This window comes from Amblyomma mixtum, chromosome 5 (assembly GCF_055824585.1).
Source record: "Amblyomma mixtum isolate Tamu chromosome 5, ASM5582458v1, whole genome shotgun sequence".
Taxonomy (NCBI): domain Eukaryota; kingdom Metazoa; phylum Arthropoda; class Arachnida; order Ixodida; family Ixodidae; genus Amblyomma; species Amblyomma mixtum.
This window is the reverse complement of record NC_143016.1, coordinates 124387550-124407171: the sequence shown is the minus strand read 5'-3', so window position 1 is coordinate 124407171 and position 19622 is coordinate 124387550. Positions and strand designations below refer to the sequence as shown.

At 48.3% G+C, this 19622-nt stretch overlaps 1 protein-coding gene across 1 annotated transcript in view; it reads left to right on the top strand.

The window, feature by feature from the left end:
- The window catches only part of LOC149343609 (beta-1,3-galactosyltransferase 1-like), a 51980-nt gene extending 39462 nt beyond the window's left edge, over positions 1-12518 (top strand). The window contains exons 2-3 of the mRNA XM_089545973.1: positions 8222-9051; positions 10856-12518. Coding sequence (XP_089402099.1) covers positions 8222-9051; positions 10856-11339 — 1314 coding nt within the window. The 3' untranslated portion in view covers positions 11340-12518. The remainder of the gene's footprint in view (positions 1-8221; positions 9052-10855) is intronic.
- Positions 12519-19622: the final 7104 nt, after the last annotated feature.

The following is a 19622-nucleotide window of genomic DNA, read 5'->3' as shown; positions in this document are numbered from 1 at the left end:
CACAGGCTAAACAGTTCACTCATCGTAAACAGATCGCACGCAATATGGGTTGCGAGCTTGCATGCCTCACAATCTGAAGGTCCTTGGTACGATTCTCCGCAAGTTGAAGACATTTTTTTCTTTGCTGATGACATCACTCGGACTTATGTACACCCCTTTTCCTTGACACCGACGCCACCGGGTTTCCTTGCTAATGGGCCACAAAAGACTTTTGCCTTAAAACCGCTACCACCGATATATATTACCGTTTTTTTTTTCTTGGAGTCCAGTCTTTGTCTAAAATACACAATCTAATCTAGGGGACTTGCTTCCAGGCCTTGCACTGTGGCTTGTTCTGCGTCACCAGCGTTTCAAATTTCTCGAAAGTGAGTTAAGCTCTCGTCCTCACCGCTACGGCAGTTTGGATCTCCAAGGATGATGTAAGACCTCCACCGCAAGGCTTAGATCTAGGCAAACCCTCAGGGCTGTATATGCGTATCTTTAACAAAGACTGTAAATATTTTGGCCTTCCGTTCTCATCTGTTCTCATTGTGTATCTCCTAACCTCACCGAATAGTTTGTAATGGATCCAGTTAACTGCCCCAAACGGCTTGAATTTACAAAGGAATTCGTTATTTCGTGACCGCACAAATCTTGATAGACCCGTCTTTATTTCTCACCGTTAACTACCGCTGAGTCCGTAATTCCTTAGGCGCATGCATGCTTCCGCTGTCGTAAGCAGCTAGCTCCTTTACACCTTCGCTTCAGCAGCGGCCGAAATGAGCACTCGTACCACATAGAAGACAACTCGAAGCCAGTTGCGCGCACGATTTGCGGTCCCCTTCAGCGATCGTAAACGGCCGCCACGGCTGTTTGTCCCGGTGCTTTCGATTGCCGGGCCGGCCCCTGTCTTCTCGGTAATACCCCGCGGCGCGTCCATGGGCCCTTGCCTGTCTGTTGCGAAAGTGCGTACGCCCGTAAGAGAGGCACAGCTAAGCCCGCTTCGGCGGCCGTCAGCGAATCGCTCCTCGATTGCGTCGCGGACACGGGATGGACGCCCGTGACGGGCCTGTCATTAGACGGCGGGAGGCAAGCCTCAAAACGGCCAGCGCGCGCGGCTTAGGAAATGGAAGGCTGTGTAGACGTCTCGCTACGCCCAGTCATGTCGTTTCAGCGTGCAAGCGCATGTTCATTATTTTATTTTTTTATTTAATGCGGACACAAGCGGGAGGCCAGAGTATAGACAGAATTGAATGCGAACAGCGTAAAAGCTGGAGAGACACGGGAAGACGGAACAGGTCCCAAGGTTAGCATCCAGTGCGCATTTATAGTCCGCGGATGCGAGTGCTGCAAGTCAGGCGCTTTTCTTCCTTTTGGAACGCTTGTTACCACATGGGGTAGACGCTGTGGTGCAAGTCTATTTATAGTAACTGTGAGCACTTTTTGGTTGCGTTAACCCTGCAGTACACTCTAAACACAAGTACAGACAGTTGCGCAAATCAGAGAAAATCGAAGAAAAATTCTCTCGGCTTAACCGCGCGTTTGTTTGGGCTCAAATTTTGCACAGAGGTTGCATTTGGTGGTCAGTTTTGTTTTATACTACATTTAGGCGGGGGACTTGCCTGATTCAGTCAGAATTTTTTGGAAATCCCCATCGTATGTGGCGACGACGATCCAAAACTGAAAGACATCGCAGCAATGGTACCCGTAGCGCCATCTCGCACCCACCGGAGAAACCCAGCTGTGCTAAGTGGAGAGCTCGTTTCTCCGATAGCTGCGAGATGGCGCCACGTGTACCATTGCTGCGAAGTCTTTCGATTTTGGTTCTCCGTCGCCACAGACGATGGGGATTTCCAAATAATTCTGCTCGAATCAGGCAAGTACCCCACCTAAATGTAGTATAAAACAAAACTGACCATCAAATGCAACCTCTGTGCGAAATTTGAGCCCGAACAAACGCGCGGTTAAGCCGAGAGAATTTTTCTTCGATTTTCTCTGATTTGCGCAACTGTCTGTATGTCTATATCGACGTAAATATGTGTAACCTGTCCTCTAACACGCTTCCTTTTTAAAAAGTAGTGCGCTAGTGGACAGCTTACTCCTTTTTTTACTCCTTTGTGTTTAGAGTGTAGTTTATGGGACAGTGCAGAAAAGCGCGACATGGGGCAAAACGCAACAATTGTTGACTTAACGTCACCCAACTGTTAAGCGTTTTAAGAAATCATTTCCATATTTAGTTGCAATGAAAAATCAGGTATGCACTACTAATGAACATACAGCTGAGGTGAGTGATCTTTCTCAAGCAGAGAAAAAAATTGCGGAGAGAGCCTTGGTAAGCGACAAAACAGTCCAAAGCAAACTTCTGCAGGCCACTTTTTTTTCGGCACTGTGCAACACAACCGACCAAGCGTCGTGGATTAGCGTAAGGATTTAGTCATTATTACTCGCTATTCGCACTAACTTATTGTTTCACGTGGGTGCCGTTAAGGTGTCAGGATCGAAAATCAAAGATGACGTCATTGCCGAACTGGAATGTTTTACATGCAGAAAGTTTGACCTCTTCGAACCAGTTTCAGCCGTGGGGCTGTTTCTGGCTACAAGAAATATGCGAAGCTTCTGCATCTGCATATGCATATGCATTTGACGAGCACTCTCTCACCAACAGAGCCGCCATAAATACCGTACATGAGCTGGCTTTGCATCACTGCGCCTCTGCAGAGTGAGCCCCGCATAACGGCCTCAGTGCCATCACCTGTTTACGCGTCTAGAGAAAAATTTGAAACCCCAGCCTCTTTATGTCATACAGGAGCCGCACGCCGCCCTCTGACGTTCGTCTCTGAGTACTTGTCCCAGGCAGAAATTAAGATGCGTGCTAGAGATGTGGCGAGCCAGTTAGTGGCTTTGCTAAGATTGCACTTATGACGACACCTTCTCAGAATCACACAACGGAATAACAGTTCCAACTTAGGGCAACACAGCGTCACAATATGTACCTGCTGTAGCGATCTACCAACGTTTCACAATGATGGCATCCACTCGGATCACCAGAGGCAATAACCGCCATTACCAGACGGACTCTGAACGTTTCTGTTGTTGTTGTTGCCTCAAAAACGATGTCACACACCGACGGTGGGGGATTGGCCAGGGTTTGGAGCAGATCCAAACAGGAAAAAATTCATGCAGGTTTATCTGCAGCGGCTCTTAAATATAATTAGACGAATCTGTGAGAAAAAAATCACGAGTTTTGAGAGATATTGAGGAAATCGGAATGAAAATCGAAGAAACAAAGCGGTGTGGGTTCAGTAACTAAATTTTAAAGTAATAATCAGAAATAAAATAATTTTGAGAGAAAAGTAAAGGCATCGAGAAGTTAACACAAAAACGTGGCGGTTAGGGTGGCCCTCTTTTACTTCTCTTTGTCAAATTTGGGGAAGTATCCATCATTGAGTTAACGCACAGATGCGGCGGTTTCACTGAAGGAGTTAAAGCTCAGAAGGGCCGATTTCTCTTTCGTCATCATTTCTGTCCTCAGTCGCAACTGGATTCCAAGCCTTCGCAAGTACATCGCAGTTTTCCGGCGCGCTAGCTGGCGATTCCTTCATTAAGAAACGTTTTATTTAAAGAACGTATTCACAGACGCGTCAGTGCAACACGGCAGTGGCAACGTTTAGTGGTCAGAGCACATCATCATCATCAATCCATCTAGATCCACTGCAGGGCCATGGCCTAGCTCTCAGTGACCTCCAATTAGCCCTGTCCTGAGCCATGTTCGACCACCCTATCCACGCAAACTATCTAATATCATTCGCCCACTTGACCCTCTGACGCATCCACCTACGTTTGCCAACGCTTGGAATCATTTTTGTATGCGTTGCAGAAAATAAGTGACCGATTACAGCTTCAATTCATTTGAAATTTAACTGATTTCTCTGGTCGATTAGAGGTCCTAGAAAGTAATTGAACAATCACACAATAGCAATTGATTACTATTACGTTATTTTCCTTCCGTCTGTTATCGGCATAAGACAAATATACTCGGACTGGAATGAGCCTGTGTGGCTTCCTTGATCTGTTGCGTTTTGCAAATCAAACGCTCTTAATTTTCACCTGCAGGTATTTTTATGAGTTTTCTTCGATTTTTTTTTCGTTTCCTTGTGAAAACACCAGGAGTGAAGCTGAAGATTATCTCGCTGCACGCGTCGCACGGAAGAGCACGAATAACTTGCGCACGATCGAACTCGTAGTTTAATACAGCGCCGTGCTTTGTTGTTGTGCGCGCTGCGAGGGGAGCAAGATCGAGGTTACTAAACCCAAAATTCTGTTGTGCTGCCGTGAATAAATGCGAACAGCGGAACACAGGGCTGGTCAAATGCAGGCTGCTTTACTTGCATGCCCGGACGTTCTTGCGCGCGGCTCTTCCGCAACCCGACCATTGTCTCTCTATTGCGAAGGAATACCTCGCGCTAGCGCTATAGTTAAGATACAACTCAAGAATGATGCGGCAGATGCCGCTCAAAGGAGGCCCTCCAGCCAATGGCGTCGGCCGATTTTCATCACGCTGCAATGAATCCGATTAAGCCATCCTTATATAACCAGTCATCTGACAGCATAGAGTTTCTTACTATTACCTAGAGGGAAAGCTGGCGGCGCTGCACTTCAGCCGCCATGGACGCCCAAAGCATCATGGGGCGGTGAGCTACTTGTTGCGGGACAGTTGTATTTTTTTGGGAACACGGAGTGGCTTTACTGAGATGTTTCATTCCGAAAACGCTGTTTGTGTGTGCGCAGACGACTTTCGCGCGAGCGCAGTGTGCAAAAGCCATAGTAGTGAAAACTCGACGACACACAACGCCAATAAAAGGTTTTACTCTTCCGAAATGCCATTAAAAAACCTCTTAAAGTATCTAAACAACAACATTTTTTTTAAAAACATATTTACTTTTAAATGTGCGCCTGTTAACTACGAAATATTAGTTTTTTTAGTGTTCATCACTTGGCCAATAGGAAAGCTAGTCATCTCTTATTTTAGGCAAACTTTGCACTTAAATACTTTTCTGCTCGTTTGTTGCAATCATTAGACAAGATATTGAATGTTAGAACGTTTGTAGTTATCAAACAGCTTTATTTTTTTATTAATTTTTGGCCAAAAGTTGCAGTTCCGCAACAAGTAGCTCACCGCCCCATGATGCTTTGAGCGCCCATGGTGGCTGAGGTGGTCACGAGGGGTCTCCATGCAAACTCCCATAGACGGCTTGCCAGCTTTCCCTCTAGGTAATAGTAAGAAACTCTATGTCTGACAGCCCCTGCGATTTCACGCTGCAGGTCTAAGAGGACGGGTCAAAGAGGTGAGGGGGTGAATTCGTCAAGAGGGAGAATTGGTCGACACCATTGGCTGGAGTGGCTCCTTGGAGGGGGATCTGCAGCTTCGTTCACGAGTTGTATCTGATTATAGCGTTTGGCACCAAGTTCAGGTTCTCGAAGTTATACCGTTGGTTACAACTTGTTTCTCGGAGAGAAAGTAACTGAATTCTACTGATCGATTACTCAGAAAAAAAAATATTGCAATACCGAGAACATTGCCCCTCAGCAAAAGTAATCAATGTATTTCAGAACTCGAAGAAAATGTAATATATTACCAGCAATCAATTCCTTCTAAAGTGTTACGTACAACCCTGCTTGGAATTCCACTTTGTTACCTTAAGGGGACATCGGTTATCTGTTCTCCGTAATTACATATCCAGCGCGATTCTATTTTCTCGTAGTGTCTTCAGCTAGCTTAAGCTCGCGTTCGTACCTAAAACCAGCCTCAGAAAAAACCCAGTGCGCTCTTCATTTCTCTTTGGATAGCGCGACATATGTGTTTGATCTGCGGTTAAGAACAAGAACTACTTTATAGCACCCATTGAAATCGTTTTAATTACTTATGTGTCGCGCTCCTGTGAGAAACCTGTGCACACCCGGAAGCGTAAAACATTGAAATTAAACTTTATAGCAAGTTTTGTTACACCACTGAGATAAATACAATCATAACTTTCTATCAGATCTCACCTTTCCCTGCTTGTTTGCAGAGAAAGTTGAGGTGTGGACGCAACTTATCTTTACAAGCAAGGCCTTATAAGCCCTTATAAAGCCTTCAACAATGAGGCCTTAATAAGGTCCCAATAAGGCCTAACCTTAATAAAACGTTACCTGAAGGAAAGCTGAGAGGTACAGCTTGTGTACGGTGGTGGTGGTCGGTGGTGTTTCCCCTCATGGACACACAGTAAGTCTAGACCTATGCCAGCGTTAGTGTGGTTACACTTAGAAAAGAACAGCGGGCTCCGTTTACTATAATGTCCGCACCAGTACAATGCTGCTGTTAGCAGAAAGCGGCTGCGTTTTCCGTAGCACGGCGCGTGCTCAGAGCTTTCGCTGACATACGCGCTTATAAACATTCTCAGACCGCCCAACACTCCAAAGAGCGGCGCTGCGTTGGCTTCGGTGTTGTACTGATGTTTCGCAATCTGTGTTCTTCACAACGCATTTCCTGCATGCGTGGCGTTAATGTATAGTGAAGGAGACTTGACGCCTGCATGGAGTAGTCAGCAGGGCAAACGTGTGAAGAACATCTGGGCGGATCAATCTTTTGCAACGTGCATCACGCTTCTTCGGGCGCCTATTGCGAATCATGGCACACGTCCGTCGTAACCTTGAACGGGATGCCATGCAGTGAAGCGAAGCAGTCAGCGGGAAACGACTTCTCATGGTCGAAAGAGCTGGGAAGCATATTCGTCTCCCGTATAGTCTTGTTGATGTAAGCAAGCTCGGGGTCGCAACTTTTACTTTATACACCCCGAATGACAACATGCGTAAAGCAAGACCGCATGTTTCTTTCCTGACTGCCAAGGACAAAGAATTATGGAGTACTACTGAATGGCACTACGACCAACAGTTGAGTGCAGTATGGAACGTGAAAACGAGTAGGGCCATATACATCTTTAATGCGGGGAGTGTAACTTCCAGCAAATGTTTCCATGATGAGAAATGATTAGTAGTGAATGCGAACACCTATAGCTGCCATGCTGCAATACTTCATGAATAAAACTCCCAAGTGTAAACAGCATCCGAACTGCCGGGATCGTTATAGTTATGGTTGCAGGAACAAAACTTCGAAACGGGTTGTCAAAAGTGCGAAACATGTTTCAATAAACTTGTCCTGCAACGTACTACGTTGTTTTAAATTTGCTGTAGAGGCCTTTTTTTGCCCTACACTTTTTCGCATTCCAAACTGGCGAAAAGGGTAACAGCCAACCTGTGCCTTAGTATAATGTTTTGCAAAAGTGCTTTTCTCATGCGCAAACTACCTAATGCATTTTCAGCAGGCTGTGGGCCCTGACTCGAGAAAAATAGAAGTCGGGAGAATAAACCATAAATCAGAGTCCATATTTCATCCTCCAGTCAGTGTTAGTGTACTGTATGATAGCCTCTCGACGTCGGCAATGAAGCACTCGCAGATATAACAGAAGTTGGCATCATGCTAAAGGATGCTCACCTTCTATACAAGGTAGCTTTGTCATTTCCTTCACTTTATCACCGCCCTGATCGCATCATTTTGTTTCGTTTTTTGCTTGTTTGATTGAGGGCTCTAGCGCAACCTTAAGATCTCTTTGACAGTCTCCGACAGGCGTTTAAATTAGGTGACACTTGAAAACCTTATTTACAACAGAAACCTGGAACCGAAAGTGATCGGAGTTCCACTCCGCTGGCAACTCAAGAACGAAGCCGCAGATGCCCTTCACAGCAGGTCATCCAGCCATTGGCGCCGACCGATTCTCATGATGTCGCGGCTAGTAGATCGGCAGCTGAAAGGGATTGAATTAACCGTGGCATCATGAGAATCGGCACATGCTATTGGTTGGAAGGCCTTCTTTGAGTGGCATCTGCCCCTTCACTCATGAGTTGTAGCAGTCTACAGCAGACAAAAATTTTGAAAACCTCGCTGTTCGCTCTTACTTTTCTTACGATACCAGAGATTAGCCACACTGAGCCCTCTGTCTGCTCACAGCATACAAGGCATGAGACATTTTGCGTACTCTTAGCGCTCCCACTTCACAGCCTCACGCCAATGTCTGACCGAACTACAGAGAATAAAACGATTGGAATTACAGGTCCCGAAAAAAAAACGACGTCTAAGCGTCGGCCACTCGGCCACCATTGCGCGGCTGATTTTCTTACACTTTTTCCTCTCGTTCGTTTCTAACAGGTACGCCTGCGCTACGCCACCAGGTCCTGCTTCGGCCTGGCCATCTCGCTGGCCGCTTTCGTCGCTCTCGTCCAAGTTCCCGATCTCCTGCGTTCCTCCTACCGGCTCTACCTCGCCCACGTTCACAAACGTTCCGTCGCCGCCAGCTTCGTCGGTCCGCCCGTGTATCTAAGCCGGCAGCAACCTGTGCTGCGAACCTTCGCGGCGTCCGAGGCCGCTTACGTGGCTCCAAGGCCCAGCCCCGCCGCCAGAAGAATTGCCGACATCGCGAAAGACGACATCGAAAAACAAAGACGTACGTCTAAAGCCGCTCTCAGCGTCCTCGCCCAGAGAGCGAAAAAGAACAAGCAGGGCGCCATCCTCATCGAGGAAAGCATCAGGCGCCGTGCTGTCCAAAAGTATGTTCCCAAGGGCATGGCCGCCAACAAGAGCAGAAAGGCGTCGCTGCCGAGACCAGCGTGGTTGCCTCCCTACGACCCTTCCAAGTATCGCTTCACAGTCAACCCGAAGCTGTGCACCAACAACGGCAGCCAGCCGGTCTACTTCCTCGTGCTCGTCCAGTCGGCAGTCAAGAACTTCGAGAGGCGGACACTCGTCAGAGACACTTGGGGTTCCGAGTGCGGGCGAAAGGGCTCGGCGGCCACCGCGTTGTGTCGCGTGGGGTTTGTGCTGGGAACAAGCTCGGACCCAGTTCTGGAGCACAAGGTGCGACAGGAGGCCGATCGCTACAGCGACCTGGTGCGGTCCGACTTCGCGGACTCCTACTACAACCTGTCGTTGTCTACTGTGACGGCACTGCGCTGGGCGCACCAGCACTGCTCGGGTTACAGGTATGTCATGACAAAGACTTCATGTGTCGGTACGCTAAGTGTGACATTTTACCCACTTGTTTTTCGGGGAGGGATACAGTCCACAGACAAAAACACAATCAGACTAGTGGCTTAAATACGCGCCAGCGCATACAATCACAACCTGAATCCCTAGTGGTCGCTTGCTAGTGTAAATAAAATAAACAGGCGACACTGACTATCCAGTCGAGGAGTTTGGCTCCTGAGCACGAGACCGCAATTTCGGCTCACGGCTGCTTGCTTCAACAGACGCATTAAAAAAAGGCAAGATACGCAAATGCTTGTGTGATCCGTTTCTCTACCGGATGTAGGAGCCTTTATTCCGACATCATACATCCTGTAAAGTGTCTATTGTGCCCAAAATAGATGTTAAATTCATTACAAATTAGGCATTAGTTCATATGTATGTATCCCAATCGCTTAAATCTCCGACCAAAACTGTTTCGTCTTTCGCACTACGATTTTCGATCGCCTTGACTGAATTTCGCTGCTTCTTTTATTCAATACATTTCATGAAAGTGATTTCTAGGATGTGTGAAGCATGACGACATCAGCAGCGATTCACTTCAATGTCTACTGACACGCCCTACAAAATATTTCGTCACTTAACAAGATGGCGAGGTCCGACATGTTTCGGACGTTAACTGCAATCTTACACTCTCCACAGAACGGTATTATCAGGTTTTATACCATTCCCCTGTAATTAAAGAGTTCTAAGGACGTAACACGTTACGGACCCAACTATACCGAGCATTCTCTAATAACCTTGAGAGAGCCAAAATCCTCTGAACGTGTACGCGCAGGCAGTCATGCTAAGTCATAGATGTCATTTTGTGTTAATAAAGACACTATTACCATCTGCAGCTTAACAGCGCAGGAGGAGTCTCTGTTCATCCAGTGCCATGACGACGCATTTTTTTAAATAAAAAATAGTCAGGTGGCAGCAGAATTGACGAGATTTCGCTTAGTCACGTTATAGCTGTCACTCATTTTATATAGTCAAATACCAAAATTTTGTGAATGAACTGTAGCCTGCAGCGTAGGAGCGCCTGGCGTGATCCAGTCAACCAAATTGTGTCACGCCGTACTCCTTTCCACTCTCCTCCAGCACCCCCCGTCGCCCTCCCTTCGTCTTCTCTCACCCATTTTCGCTCTGTTTTCTCTTCACTGAGAGTGCAGAGGATTTCCTGTTGCCATTTTACCAACTGCGACCCATCGCCTCTTCGCCTTCCTATTCCTGGATTTCCCTCTCTCCACTTTTTCCACATGCCAACCGAGGCTTCAAAGGGACGGATGGATAGACCGACAGATTTTTCCAACGAAGGGGTTCTAATACTAACGCATTAAAAGTGCAGTAATTGCGATCAGGATTTAGCTGTGTCCGGTAACCGCTGTAAAGTACACACAGTGCTTTTTAATGGAGCCATCCTGACGTCCGGAGCATCAGTAGCTTCCCCTACGTATGCTAGAGTACTTGGGAAAAAAAAGGATTCAATAGCATGCAAGAGACTACAGATGTCAAGTTTATTTTTTTTTTTTAGGGCGCAGAACGTGGTCAGCAATTTATTTAGCCTCTGGGAAATGTTTTGAATGGCGTTTCAAAGAGGGCTAGTTTCTTTTTTAAAGGAACATGAACATCACTTAGGGGTAAAACAACGCTGGCATCATTGTTGTGCCCTCGTCAGTGTCTTGTGTTTTGCTCCCACAGAATCTGTCAATGTTTTTGCGGAAGCGCATAGGCGCAATACCATGTTATTGGTGCTCACAGCACTGCCGCTCTCCGCAGATACCTGGTGAAGGCAGACGACGACGCCTTCGTAAACCTCGCCGCTCTCCGAGACTACCTCGCCGCGAGACCCACGCAGCGTCGGAGAGCCATCTACGGCTACCTCATGAAGGGCTTCCGGCCCAACCGCAACAAGGGCAGCAAGTGGTTCACCTCGCCCGAGCTGTTCGCCAAGGCGCGCCTGCCGGACTTCGTGAGCGGCTTCGCGTACGTGGTAACGCACGACGCCATCAAGCCGCTGTACGCGGCCGCGCAGGTGACGGCCATGTTCCCTTTCGAAGACGTCTACGTGACGGGCATGTGCCGCGAGAGGGCGCGAGGACCGGAAGCGGTCGTCCTGGAAGGCGTAGCGAAGTTCTACAACCACCGGAAGAAGAAGGCCGCCTCGCCCTGCTCGTACGCCGGGGTCCTGGCGCAGCACGAGTTGACCGCGGCGGAGACCACTAGACTCTGGCGAGACCTAAAGGCTGGGAAGTGCAGTTAGTGTCCGGCTGCGAACAGAAGGTGGCGTTTGAGGAAGTGTAGCCATACCGATTCAAGGTCCTTTGTGATATGGCTGGTCCAGACAGAAGAACAAGGACATGGGACCGTGCCGTGTTTTCGCAAAGTCATCATCCCGTGCCTCAAAGAAAAGACTCATTTTCAACGTGGTCAACGGTGGTGATGTGGAAACGATGCCGTGGCCGTGCCAGAGGTGTCAGAGGTTCACAAAGCATTAGGAGTGGTGTTGCCTTCACGCGTGCTCACAACTGCTCTGTGCTTGTCTCGTATATAAGAGTGGGCTCTTAAAACGCTACAGCGATTCGTGGTCGCTTTCGAGGCGGCAACCGGATGGGCGGAAGCGTTGCACACGCTTGAGTTTCGACGAAGGCGATACCCTGGAGACTTATTAGACATCCAGACTATTTACAGATTGTGTGAATTGACATACACGTGACTTACCAGTGGTCCTCCCTTTTTTCGCGATGTGTTCGTCAGTTTATTCCTATTCTCGCCGGAGTGCGATCAGCTGACCTGGTCTGGTTAAACTCGCTGCCATTCCTCTCTCCACTTTCTCCTCTCTATTTTAGACAATGTGCCTTCTCAGCGGCGAGGCCTGATCAAGAGACAGCCAAATTACTGACCCTTTTTTTAACTTCGTCTCGTTCGCGCAGAGTTACGCCGGTTACGCCGCATGAGCAGAAGGTGCTGCGCCAAAGAAGTGCCTAACAGCGGTGGCATTATTTCGCATTACTGTACATGCTATCGTGTATGTGCTTAAATTTTATATGTTATCTTTTGTGCTTATTTATCACTGTAATTTAATAATAACAATTATAACTGTAACGCGTAGAGGACGCTGATCCCGTAGAATGACAGAAGAGAAAGTGCTGATTGAGTGTACAAACCACAAACACAAATGAACGTTCAGAACAATGCAAAGCAGAATTCCGCGGCTTTTATTGCTATTACGCGCTTCACACGCGCAGTGCCGAACTGGTCGTGTTGTTCTGCGAATGTTCTTATTACCCACATCAAATACCATATACAATAGTCCTTGTTATTTGCAGGGCAATATTGTTTTCGTGAAACAATATGCACAGGGCCTTTGCTGACATATCATTGAGATGTAACGATGGTTGTGAAATTGACCCTTACAATAAATAGGCGAATTTTTGAGTTCCCAACGGTGTAGGAAGAGTGGAAGCCCACAGTAAAGAGGCGAGAAAGTGTCTAAAGCTGACTGCCTTTGCCATGCCTTGTGCTTTCGCATTGAAGATGCGCAAGGTGGCTTGCATGGTATCTATCACATGTGCATGATATTACGGGCCTCATTTCCCTTGGTCTTGGGAAAACATGTCTCTGCTCTAGAGACGCCACAAAACAAAACGAACATTGGTAGGGGGGAGGAGGAGGGGCATCCCCAGTCCGCTAACCAGCATATCGACAACGGAACTTGTATTCCGAAGTCCTCTTGTTGAAACGTCGGCAAGCGGACTCAGGCTTTATTTCTACGAAATCAAAGGAAGAATTATTTCCGAAAAAGCGCTTCGTAAACTTGACTACTTTAACTATAACTCAGAAAAAAACGAAGGAATTCAAGCTAATGGCTTGAAAATATTAGTGTGCTACAATGGTTTGGTCCCTTCGTTGATTGTGTAGCATTAGTAACGTTTAATCCGTTCAGAAAAACGAAACCAGGTAAGCACATAGCACTGGTGTCCATATATGGTCAGCGGTACACAGTCAGGTGGCCCGACACGCTACCCTCTCCAAGGGGCTGAGTAAGGCGGAGGAGCGAACTCTGCGACGCCTGCAGACAGGAACTCTTCTCTGGCCTGTCATAGCAAAATACTTCGATCCGAACACAGATGGGCGCTGCCCGCACTGTGGAGAGATCTGCGATATCTTTCACATGGTGTGGGCATGTACTGAGAATCCTCACGTTCCCTCTTCCCCCACCCCCACACGAAAGGCACGGGAGACTGCCCTCCTCAACTGCTCCACACTGGAGTCCCAAAAGGGCTCAAGTAAAGCGGGCGCGAGACGGGGCCTCGTCGTGCGGTGTCCCGGACTAAGGATACCGACCATGCAGCAGGGTTTTTTTACCCCCAGACTTTCTTTGAATATTAAAGTTTTTCACCACCACCATCTCCGAAGATGCTGCTACATTCAAATTTGACTGTGCACATGCCTCCCATATCTTGCAAGCTTTGCTCAAGAACTATATTGAGTTCATTTCATGATTATTAATATTGTCAGTCCCAAAAATGGCTTTAACAGGAGCGGAAAATAAAACAGTCAAAGACGAACAGTAAAATTTGAAGTGCAAGAACAGACATATGTTGAAAAAAATTGGCTTTGGTTTAGCTCTGGTTAAACCTGGAGAATTGCGAAAGCAACATCTGCGCGTAGCCATATATTGTTGCGTGAGCTACACTGCCCACAGTCTCGCCGTTTCGCGTGCTCTTGCACCACCATACTGCGCATGCGCGAGGAGCAAGTGACGACACTACGCACAGCTGGCGTGTCTCGCCGCGCGCGCTCGCCTTCCTTTCCTTAAAATGATCGCAGTGTAGAACGTTGACAACGCCAATGAGTGAGTGAGTGAGTAGAAACTTTATTGATTTCTTAAGTTTCGCTTGCGGCGGAGGTCGTCTTCAGGTCTTGAGGTCGCCTCCTTAGCCTTGGGTGGGCCCCTAGCCCAGGGCTCCACTGAGTCTGGCCACCTCGCTTGCGTATGCTATGAGTGCCCTTTGGGCCTCTAGCTCGCAGCTCGTGAGCCGCCTCTCCCATTGCTCCGCACTTGGTGTGTCGTGTTTGTGAAACGATATGTTTGTATCGCATTCCCATGTTATGTGGTATAGTGTTGGCCTCGCTTCGCACCAAGGGCATGTGGCGCGGTATTGCTTTGGGAACATCTTGCTTAGTATGTATAAATTTGGGAAGGAGCCTGTTTGTAATTTCCGCCATTTTGCGGCTTCTTCCTTGCTTGGCTCTTTGTGTGGTGGGGGATATTTGTATCTCAGACCCCTGTATAGACTTAGTGTTTCAAAATACCCAGCCCCCCGGTCGGTCCAGAGCTCCTCCGGGGCTGGTGACTCCCCTGCTCGGATGGTAAATCCTCGAGCTAGGCCACTACCAATTTTATATGCACCACAAACCACGCAGATGGCCATGCGCAATCACTGCTGCGCATCAGAGAGGGGAAGAGAGAAAGAAAGAGAGAGAGAGGTAGACTGTCGGCGAGGCCATGGAGAGCGCGCGACGGCGGTGGCCCCGGCGCGCCAGCTGTGCGCCGTGTGACGTCACCCGCTCCTCGCGCATGCGCAGCTTGGCCTTTCCAGAACTCCGCGAAATGGCTCGACGACAAGCGTAGGGTTTCTTTCGCAGCAAAACACAGCTATACAACAGCTAATAGAAAATAGCCTCTAAACATACACATAAACCAAACAAAAATTACCGACGATTACGTTACTTCCTAATGCGAAAATTGAGCGCAGCAAATAAGCTGTTTCACCTTTTCGATAGATTGAGGCAAAGAAATCGGGCAACACATGTATGCGCTATCACAGATTTTTTTTTTTATTTTTCACACGTATTCCTTTAACAAAGACTCCACTAACAGTTCTTGACAGTCATGAAGGAAGCTTTGTGGTCGGAGAAATAGACTGATATATGTTCGACTTGGTACACCAATGCTTGATTCTCAAAGACGAGATCTATACAAGTGCCTCGCGAGGTTGTCACAGCCGTGGGACGCGTTACGAGCGAGAGGAACGGGATGTTCTCCCGCATAAGTGTTAGGAAATTGCTGTTTGTCTTTATGTCAACATTAAAGTCCCCCACTACTAACATCGGTGTGGATCGATGGACGGTTAATGCGAGTTGCAGGAAGTGCACGACGTCTTTCGTGAGTGCGGCAGGGGCGAAGTAGGCAGCTACTACCAGCAAGCCGTTGGGCAACTTTGCGGCGCACAGTTCGGCAACTTCATGTGACGTGCCAAACATTTCGACTGATATTGCAGAGAGACCTGTGCGCAAGTAGATAGCGACTCCCGCCGCTCTGTTGTGGTCTCTGCGAGCACCACAGCAGTACAGGAAATCTATGATTTCGAGAGGCTCTTCGGGATCCATCCAGGTTTCAGCAAAGCAAAGTACAGAGGAATGGCGCAGAATGTGATCGTGGTGTACGTTCTTGGCATGTGCGGCAAGGGAGCGTACGTTAAGAATGTGGTTGTGAATGGTGAATCAAGTGCTGCCAGCGAATGACGCGTCCATTGGCTGTCTGCGTGTGTTACTGATGTGTGGTTAACATGTTAAGCTTCGCCTGTAAGAGTGGAACGCGACAGCGTCTTGCAACGCTGCCAGGGAGTCCACAGAACGCCATCGCCAATTCGGCTGTACGCCTTGCTGGACGGTAAATTTATTTTTTGAGGAAAGGAAATGTATCTCTCTCGCATATCTGGGTGGACACCTGCACCTCGCCGTAAGGGAAAGGGGGAAGATGGGAGTGAACGAAGACGCCGTATTAGCTAGACGCGCCTTCGTTCATTCCAAACCATTCAGCTGGCATTACGGAGTGGCTAGCGTGCTCGTATCGCACTCCGGAGACCCTGGTTCGATTCCCCAACTCGACCAATTTCGTTCTCGGTGTTATTGATTTATGCGGTCTAACTAGAAAGGTTAATTAGGCTATTTCATATTTATATTCTTGTATTTCTATCCATCGTGTTCTGTCATTAACCTGTCAATTGTTGGAACTGTCTAGGATGTTCGACACAACGTATATGAAACGAGCAACGTCTTACTGAGTGGGGAAGTGCGTGGTGGTGGAGGGAACGCGGCTTCGTACTTATCTGTTATCTTATCAGCAGCGTGTCCTTCCGCGGACGCTGTTGTCGCTGCGGCGCGCGTCTTTCTTTTCTTTTCTTCTGACCTCTTCATTCTCCTCTATATTAATTAGGCTAATTGATTAATTAAGCAATTAACTAAACTCAGCCCAACTTAGTTGCAGCATCACTATACGATCCCTTTGATTGGTTGCATGGTTACTAGCCAAAGTACAATTGGCCCCATTTGAAATTCGCGCACTGTGACGTCACGAGCATTTCGACCAATTGAAAAGCGTTACATTGGGGGCGGAGCTGGTTACGAGGCCGACGCCGACGCCGACGCCGACGCCGACGCGAAACCCAGGAACGGACGCCAAAGAGCTGCGCTCTAAAAAATTACGAGGAACTTTAGCGGCTAAAGTGGTGAACGGCGAAAGCCTGAGTGCTGTATTCTGCTACGCGATTGTTCACTTCACATTCTGTTGGTGCATTAATTAACTGTCAATTAATGACGCACCATACAGGAAGGGAGGAAGTGGAGTGAAAGAAGAAAGAGAAAGAGGGGCCGTAATGAAGAAAATGAAAATTGTATTTGAGGAAAGGAAATTGCGCAGTAACTGTCTCACATATCTCGGTGGACACCAGTCGAAAATTCTATTTGAGGAAAGGAAATTGCGCAGTGACTGTCTCACATATTTCGGTGGACCCCGTCAAAATTCGCGCGCAGTGACGTCACGACCATTTCGACCAATCTGAAACGCGGACAAATTTGCTAACACGTCTTGGTCACGACAGTACGAGCCATTAAAGGCTTTCGCCTTAAAATACATCACATCAGAAACAAGAACAGCTCGCTTCAATAACCGAAAAATAACCGCAGCACTCACAAACGTATCTAAATGACGCAGGTATTCAGCTAAAGATGTGGACAAAACCGCAGAGCCTCGAAGAGAGTCCCAATCTTTGAAGCTTCGCGGAAAGTAACTAAACTTGAAACAATCGATCCTTATAGTCAGTAATGTGGTGAACGTACTTAGGCGATGCCTTGATGTTTCATTGGCTTTGATTTAAAAGTAATCAGATTTGTTTATTTTTGAGAGAGTTGTTAATAATGAGATTAAGCGTTTTCAATTCTTAATCAACGGCAAAGGTGCAGATAGAAGACATATTAAAGAAATACGCGAGCCCTTGGCGATGCGGGCCGGTCGCACGTCTGTGGCTGTTCTTAAGAAAAGTGGCGGGGGCTTAATAGGTTAAGCCTGGTAGGTCGCGAAAGCGAGCGCAGCGCCTCCAACGGAAGGAACGCGGCGCGCCGAGTCTAAAGAAGGAAGGCAGTGCGCCGCGTCTACAGGTCACGCGTGGCTACCGGCCGCCGCTAATACAATGCTGTGCCCGGCAGTATTAAAACACTTCGATCCCGCGTTCACTGGCAGGTGCAAACACTGTGGCGAGGTTGCTGACACCTACCACATGGTTTGGGCTTGCCAGCGCAACTCAGCTCTCTCCCCCCACCCCAACCCTACCAGAGAGGAATGGGAGGCGGCCCTGCTTGGCTGCTCGGACCTTCAGGCCCAAAAGGCTTTGGTCAAGAGGGCTAAGCTGGCGGCTTCGACCAATGGGGTCCCGGAATAGGGACTCCACCCATTGCGGGGCTCTTTAAGAAATGTTGTTGTTTGTTGTTGTGACTGAGAGAAGGATGAAAAGGAAATTGCACGGGCCTGCTACTGGCTCTTTTATTAAATAAAGGCTTTTCATCATCATCATCCGCCGCTGTGCGACGACTCGACTTGATAGCCCATCTCTCATCCTGGTATGACGTCACTCTGTGACGTCACTAGGCATGGCGTGACGTCAGAGGTCATTCTAAATGTCATGCGTGGCTACCGGCCGCCGCTGCGCGACGACTCGACTTGGTAGCCCACTTCTCACCCTGGTATGACGTCAGAGGTCATTCTAAAGGTCAAACGTGGCTATCGGCCGCTGCTACGCGAAAGGCCATTCATGAGCGTAGTATTGCTTTCGCAATAAAATTGAAGGCACGGCCCTTAGAAAGCACGACAAGGCGTGCAGCCGATTCTTAAAAAATTAAGGTTCGCCTTTGAGTGGAGCGTGACAAAGCCACGAAGCGCTGCCAGGGAGTCCACGGAACGCATTCACCCGTTCGGCGCGATGCCTTGCGCGTTAGACAAAATGAAAATTGTTTTTTTTTTGAGGAAAGGAATTGACAAAGTAGTCTCACTTGTCTTGGTGGACATCCGAACCGCGCATAATACGGGGGGCCCCCCCCGATTATATATAGCCGGTTCCCCCGATATAGGTCGCCGGTTCGAATCCCTGCCATGAGCTAGACTCTAACAAGTAACTTTATGCTGCACGAAACGCTCAATCTTATGACACCATATCTGGAACATTCTGCAGGAAAGGGTTGGCATGATACGATTTTTTTCCGACGCGCGGTCCTGACAACTACTAGGACGTGGAGGGAGGGCCTTTAAGGGAGGGCCTTTAAGCCCTCCCTCGGGGAGGCATTCGATTTGCAGCCTTCGGGCTGCGGCCGTGTATCTGTTTTTTTTTCAGCCAGCGTCCGTTCCGGCGGACGCAGTTGTTGCGACGCGCGTCTTTACTCTCTCTACTCTGTTCTCTTATCTTTTAATTATCCTCTATCTGCACGTGGCAGCGGTGGTGGCTCGGCTTGAGCCAGTTGGCAGGCCCGTGCACTTTTCCTTTTCATCCTTCTTTCAGTCGCAACCAACCAACCAACCATTGTTTCGAACAGCCACGAGCTCGCGATCGGCCCACATCGCCACGGGCTCGCGTGGTGATGCTTTATTTGCGCAGTGTATAACGATACTCGCGGCATGGCTGACCGGGTGTTATTCCCGCTTTACCACGGCCGGCTTGCACGAAACAAATAAGACCGGGTTATTTCCAGTCTAATCTTATTCGCGGTCTAAAAGCTCTCTCGGTTTTGAAGAAAGGAAAGGCGCATAGCTGCTTCATTTTGTCAGTGGACACCTCAAATGCACCACGAACTCCGACTGAAAGTTCGGTAACTCAATGTTTTAGTCGGCGTTCGTGCGCACTTGAGGCACTCACCGACAAAGTGAACCATCTATGCGCCTTTCCTTTCTTCAAAACCGAGAGAGCTTTTAGACCGCGAATAAGATTAGACTGGAAATAAGCCGGTCTTATTTGTTTCGTGCAAGCCGGCCCGTTACATGGGCCTGTCAGAAAACGCGGGCAGCGCCGATAAACAACACACCAACACCGGAGCAGTGGGAGACTGCACTGTCCAGCTCAAAGCCTGAAGAGCAGCTCAAGCTGATCGACAGGGCTCGCAAGACTGCAAAGGCCGCTGGGGCCCTGGACTGAGGGCTCCACCTACGCTGCGAGAAAGAACCCTTGTACAATAAAGTTTTTCATTCATTCATTCCCTCAGGAAAGCGCCCCTC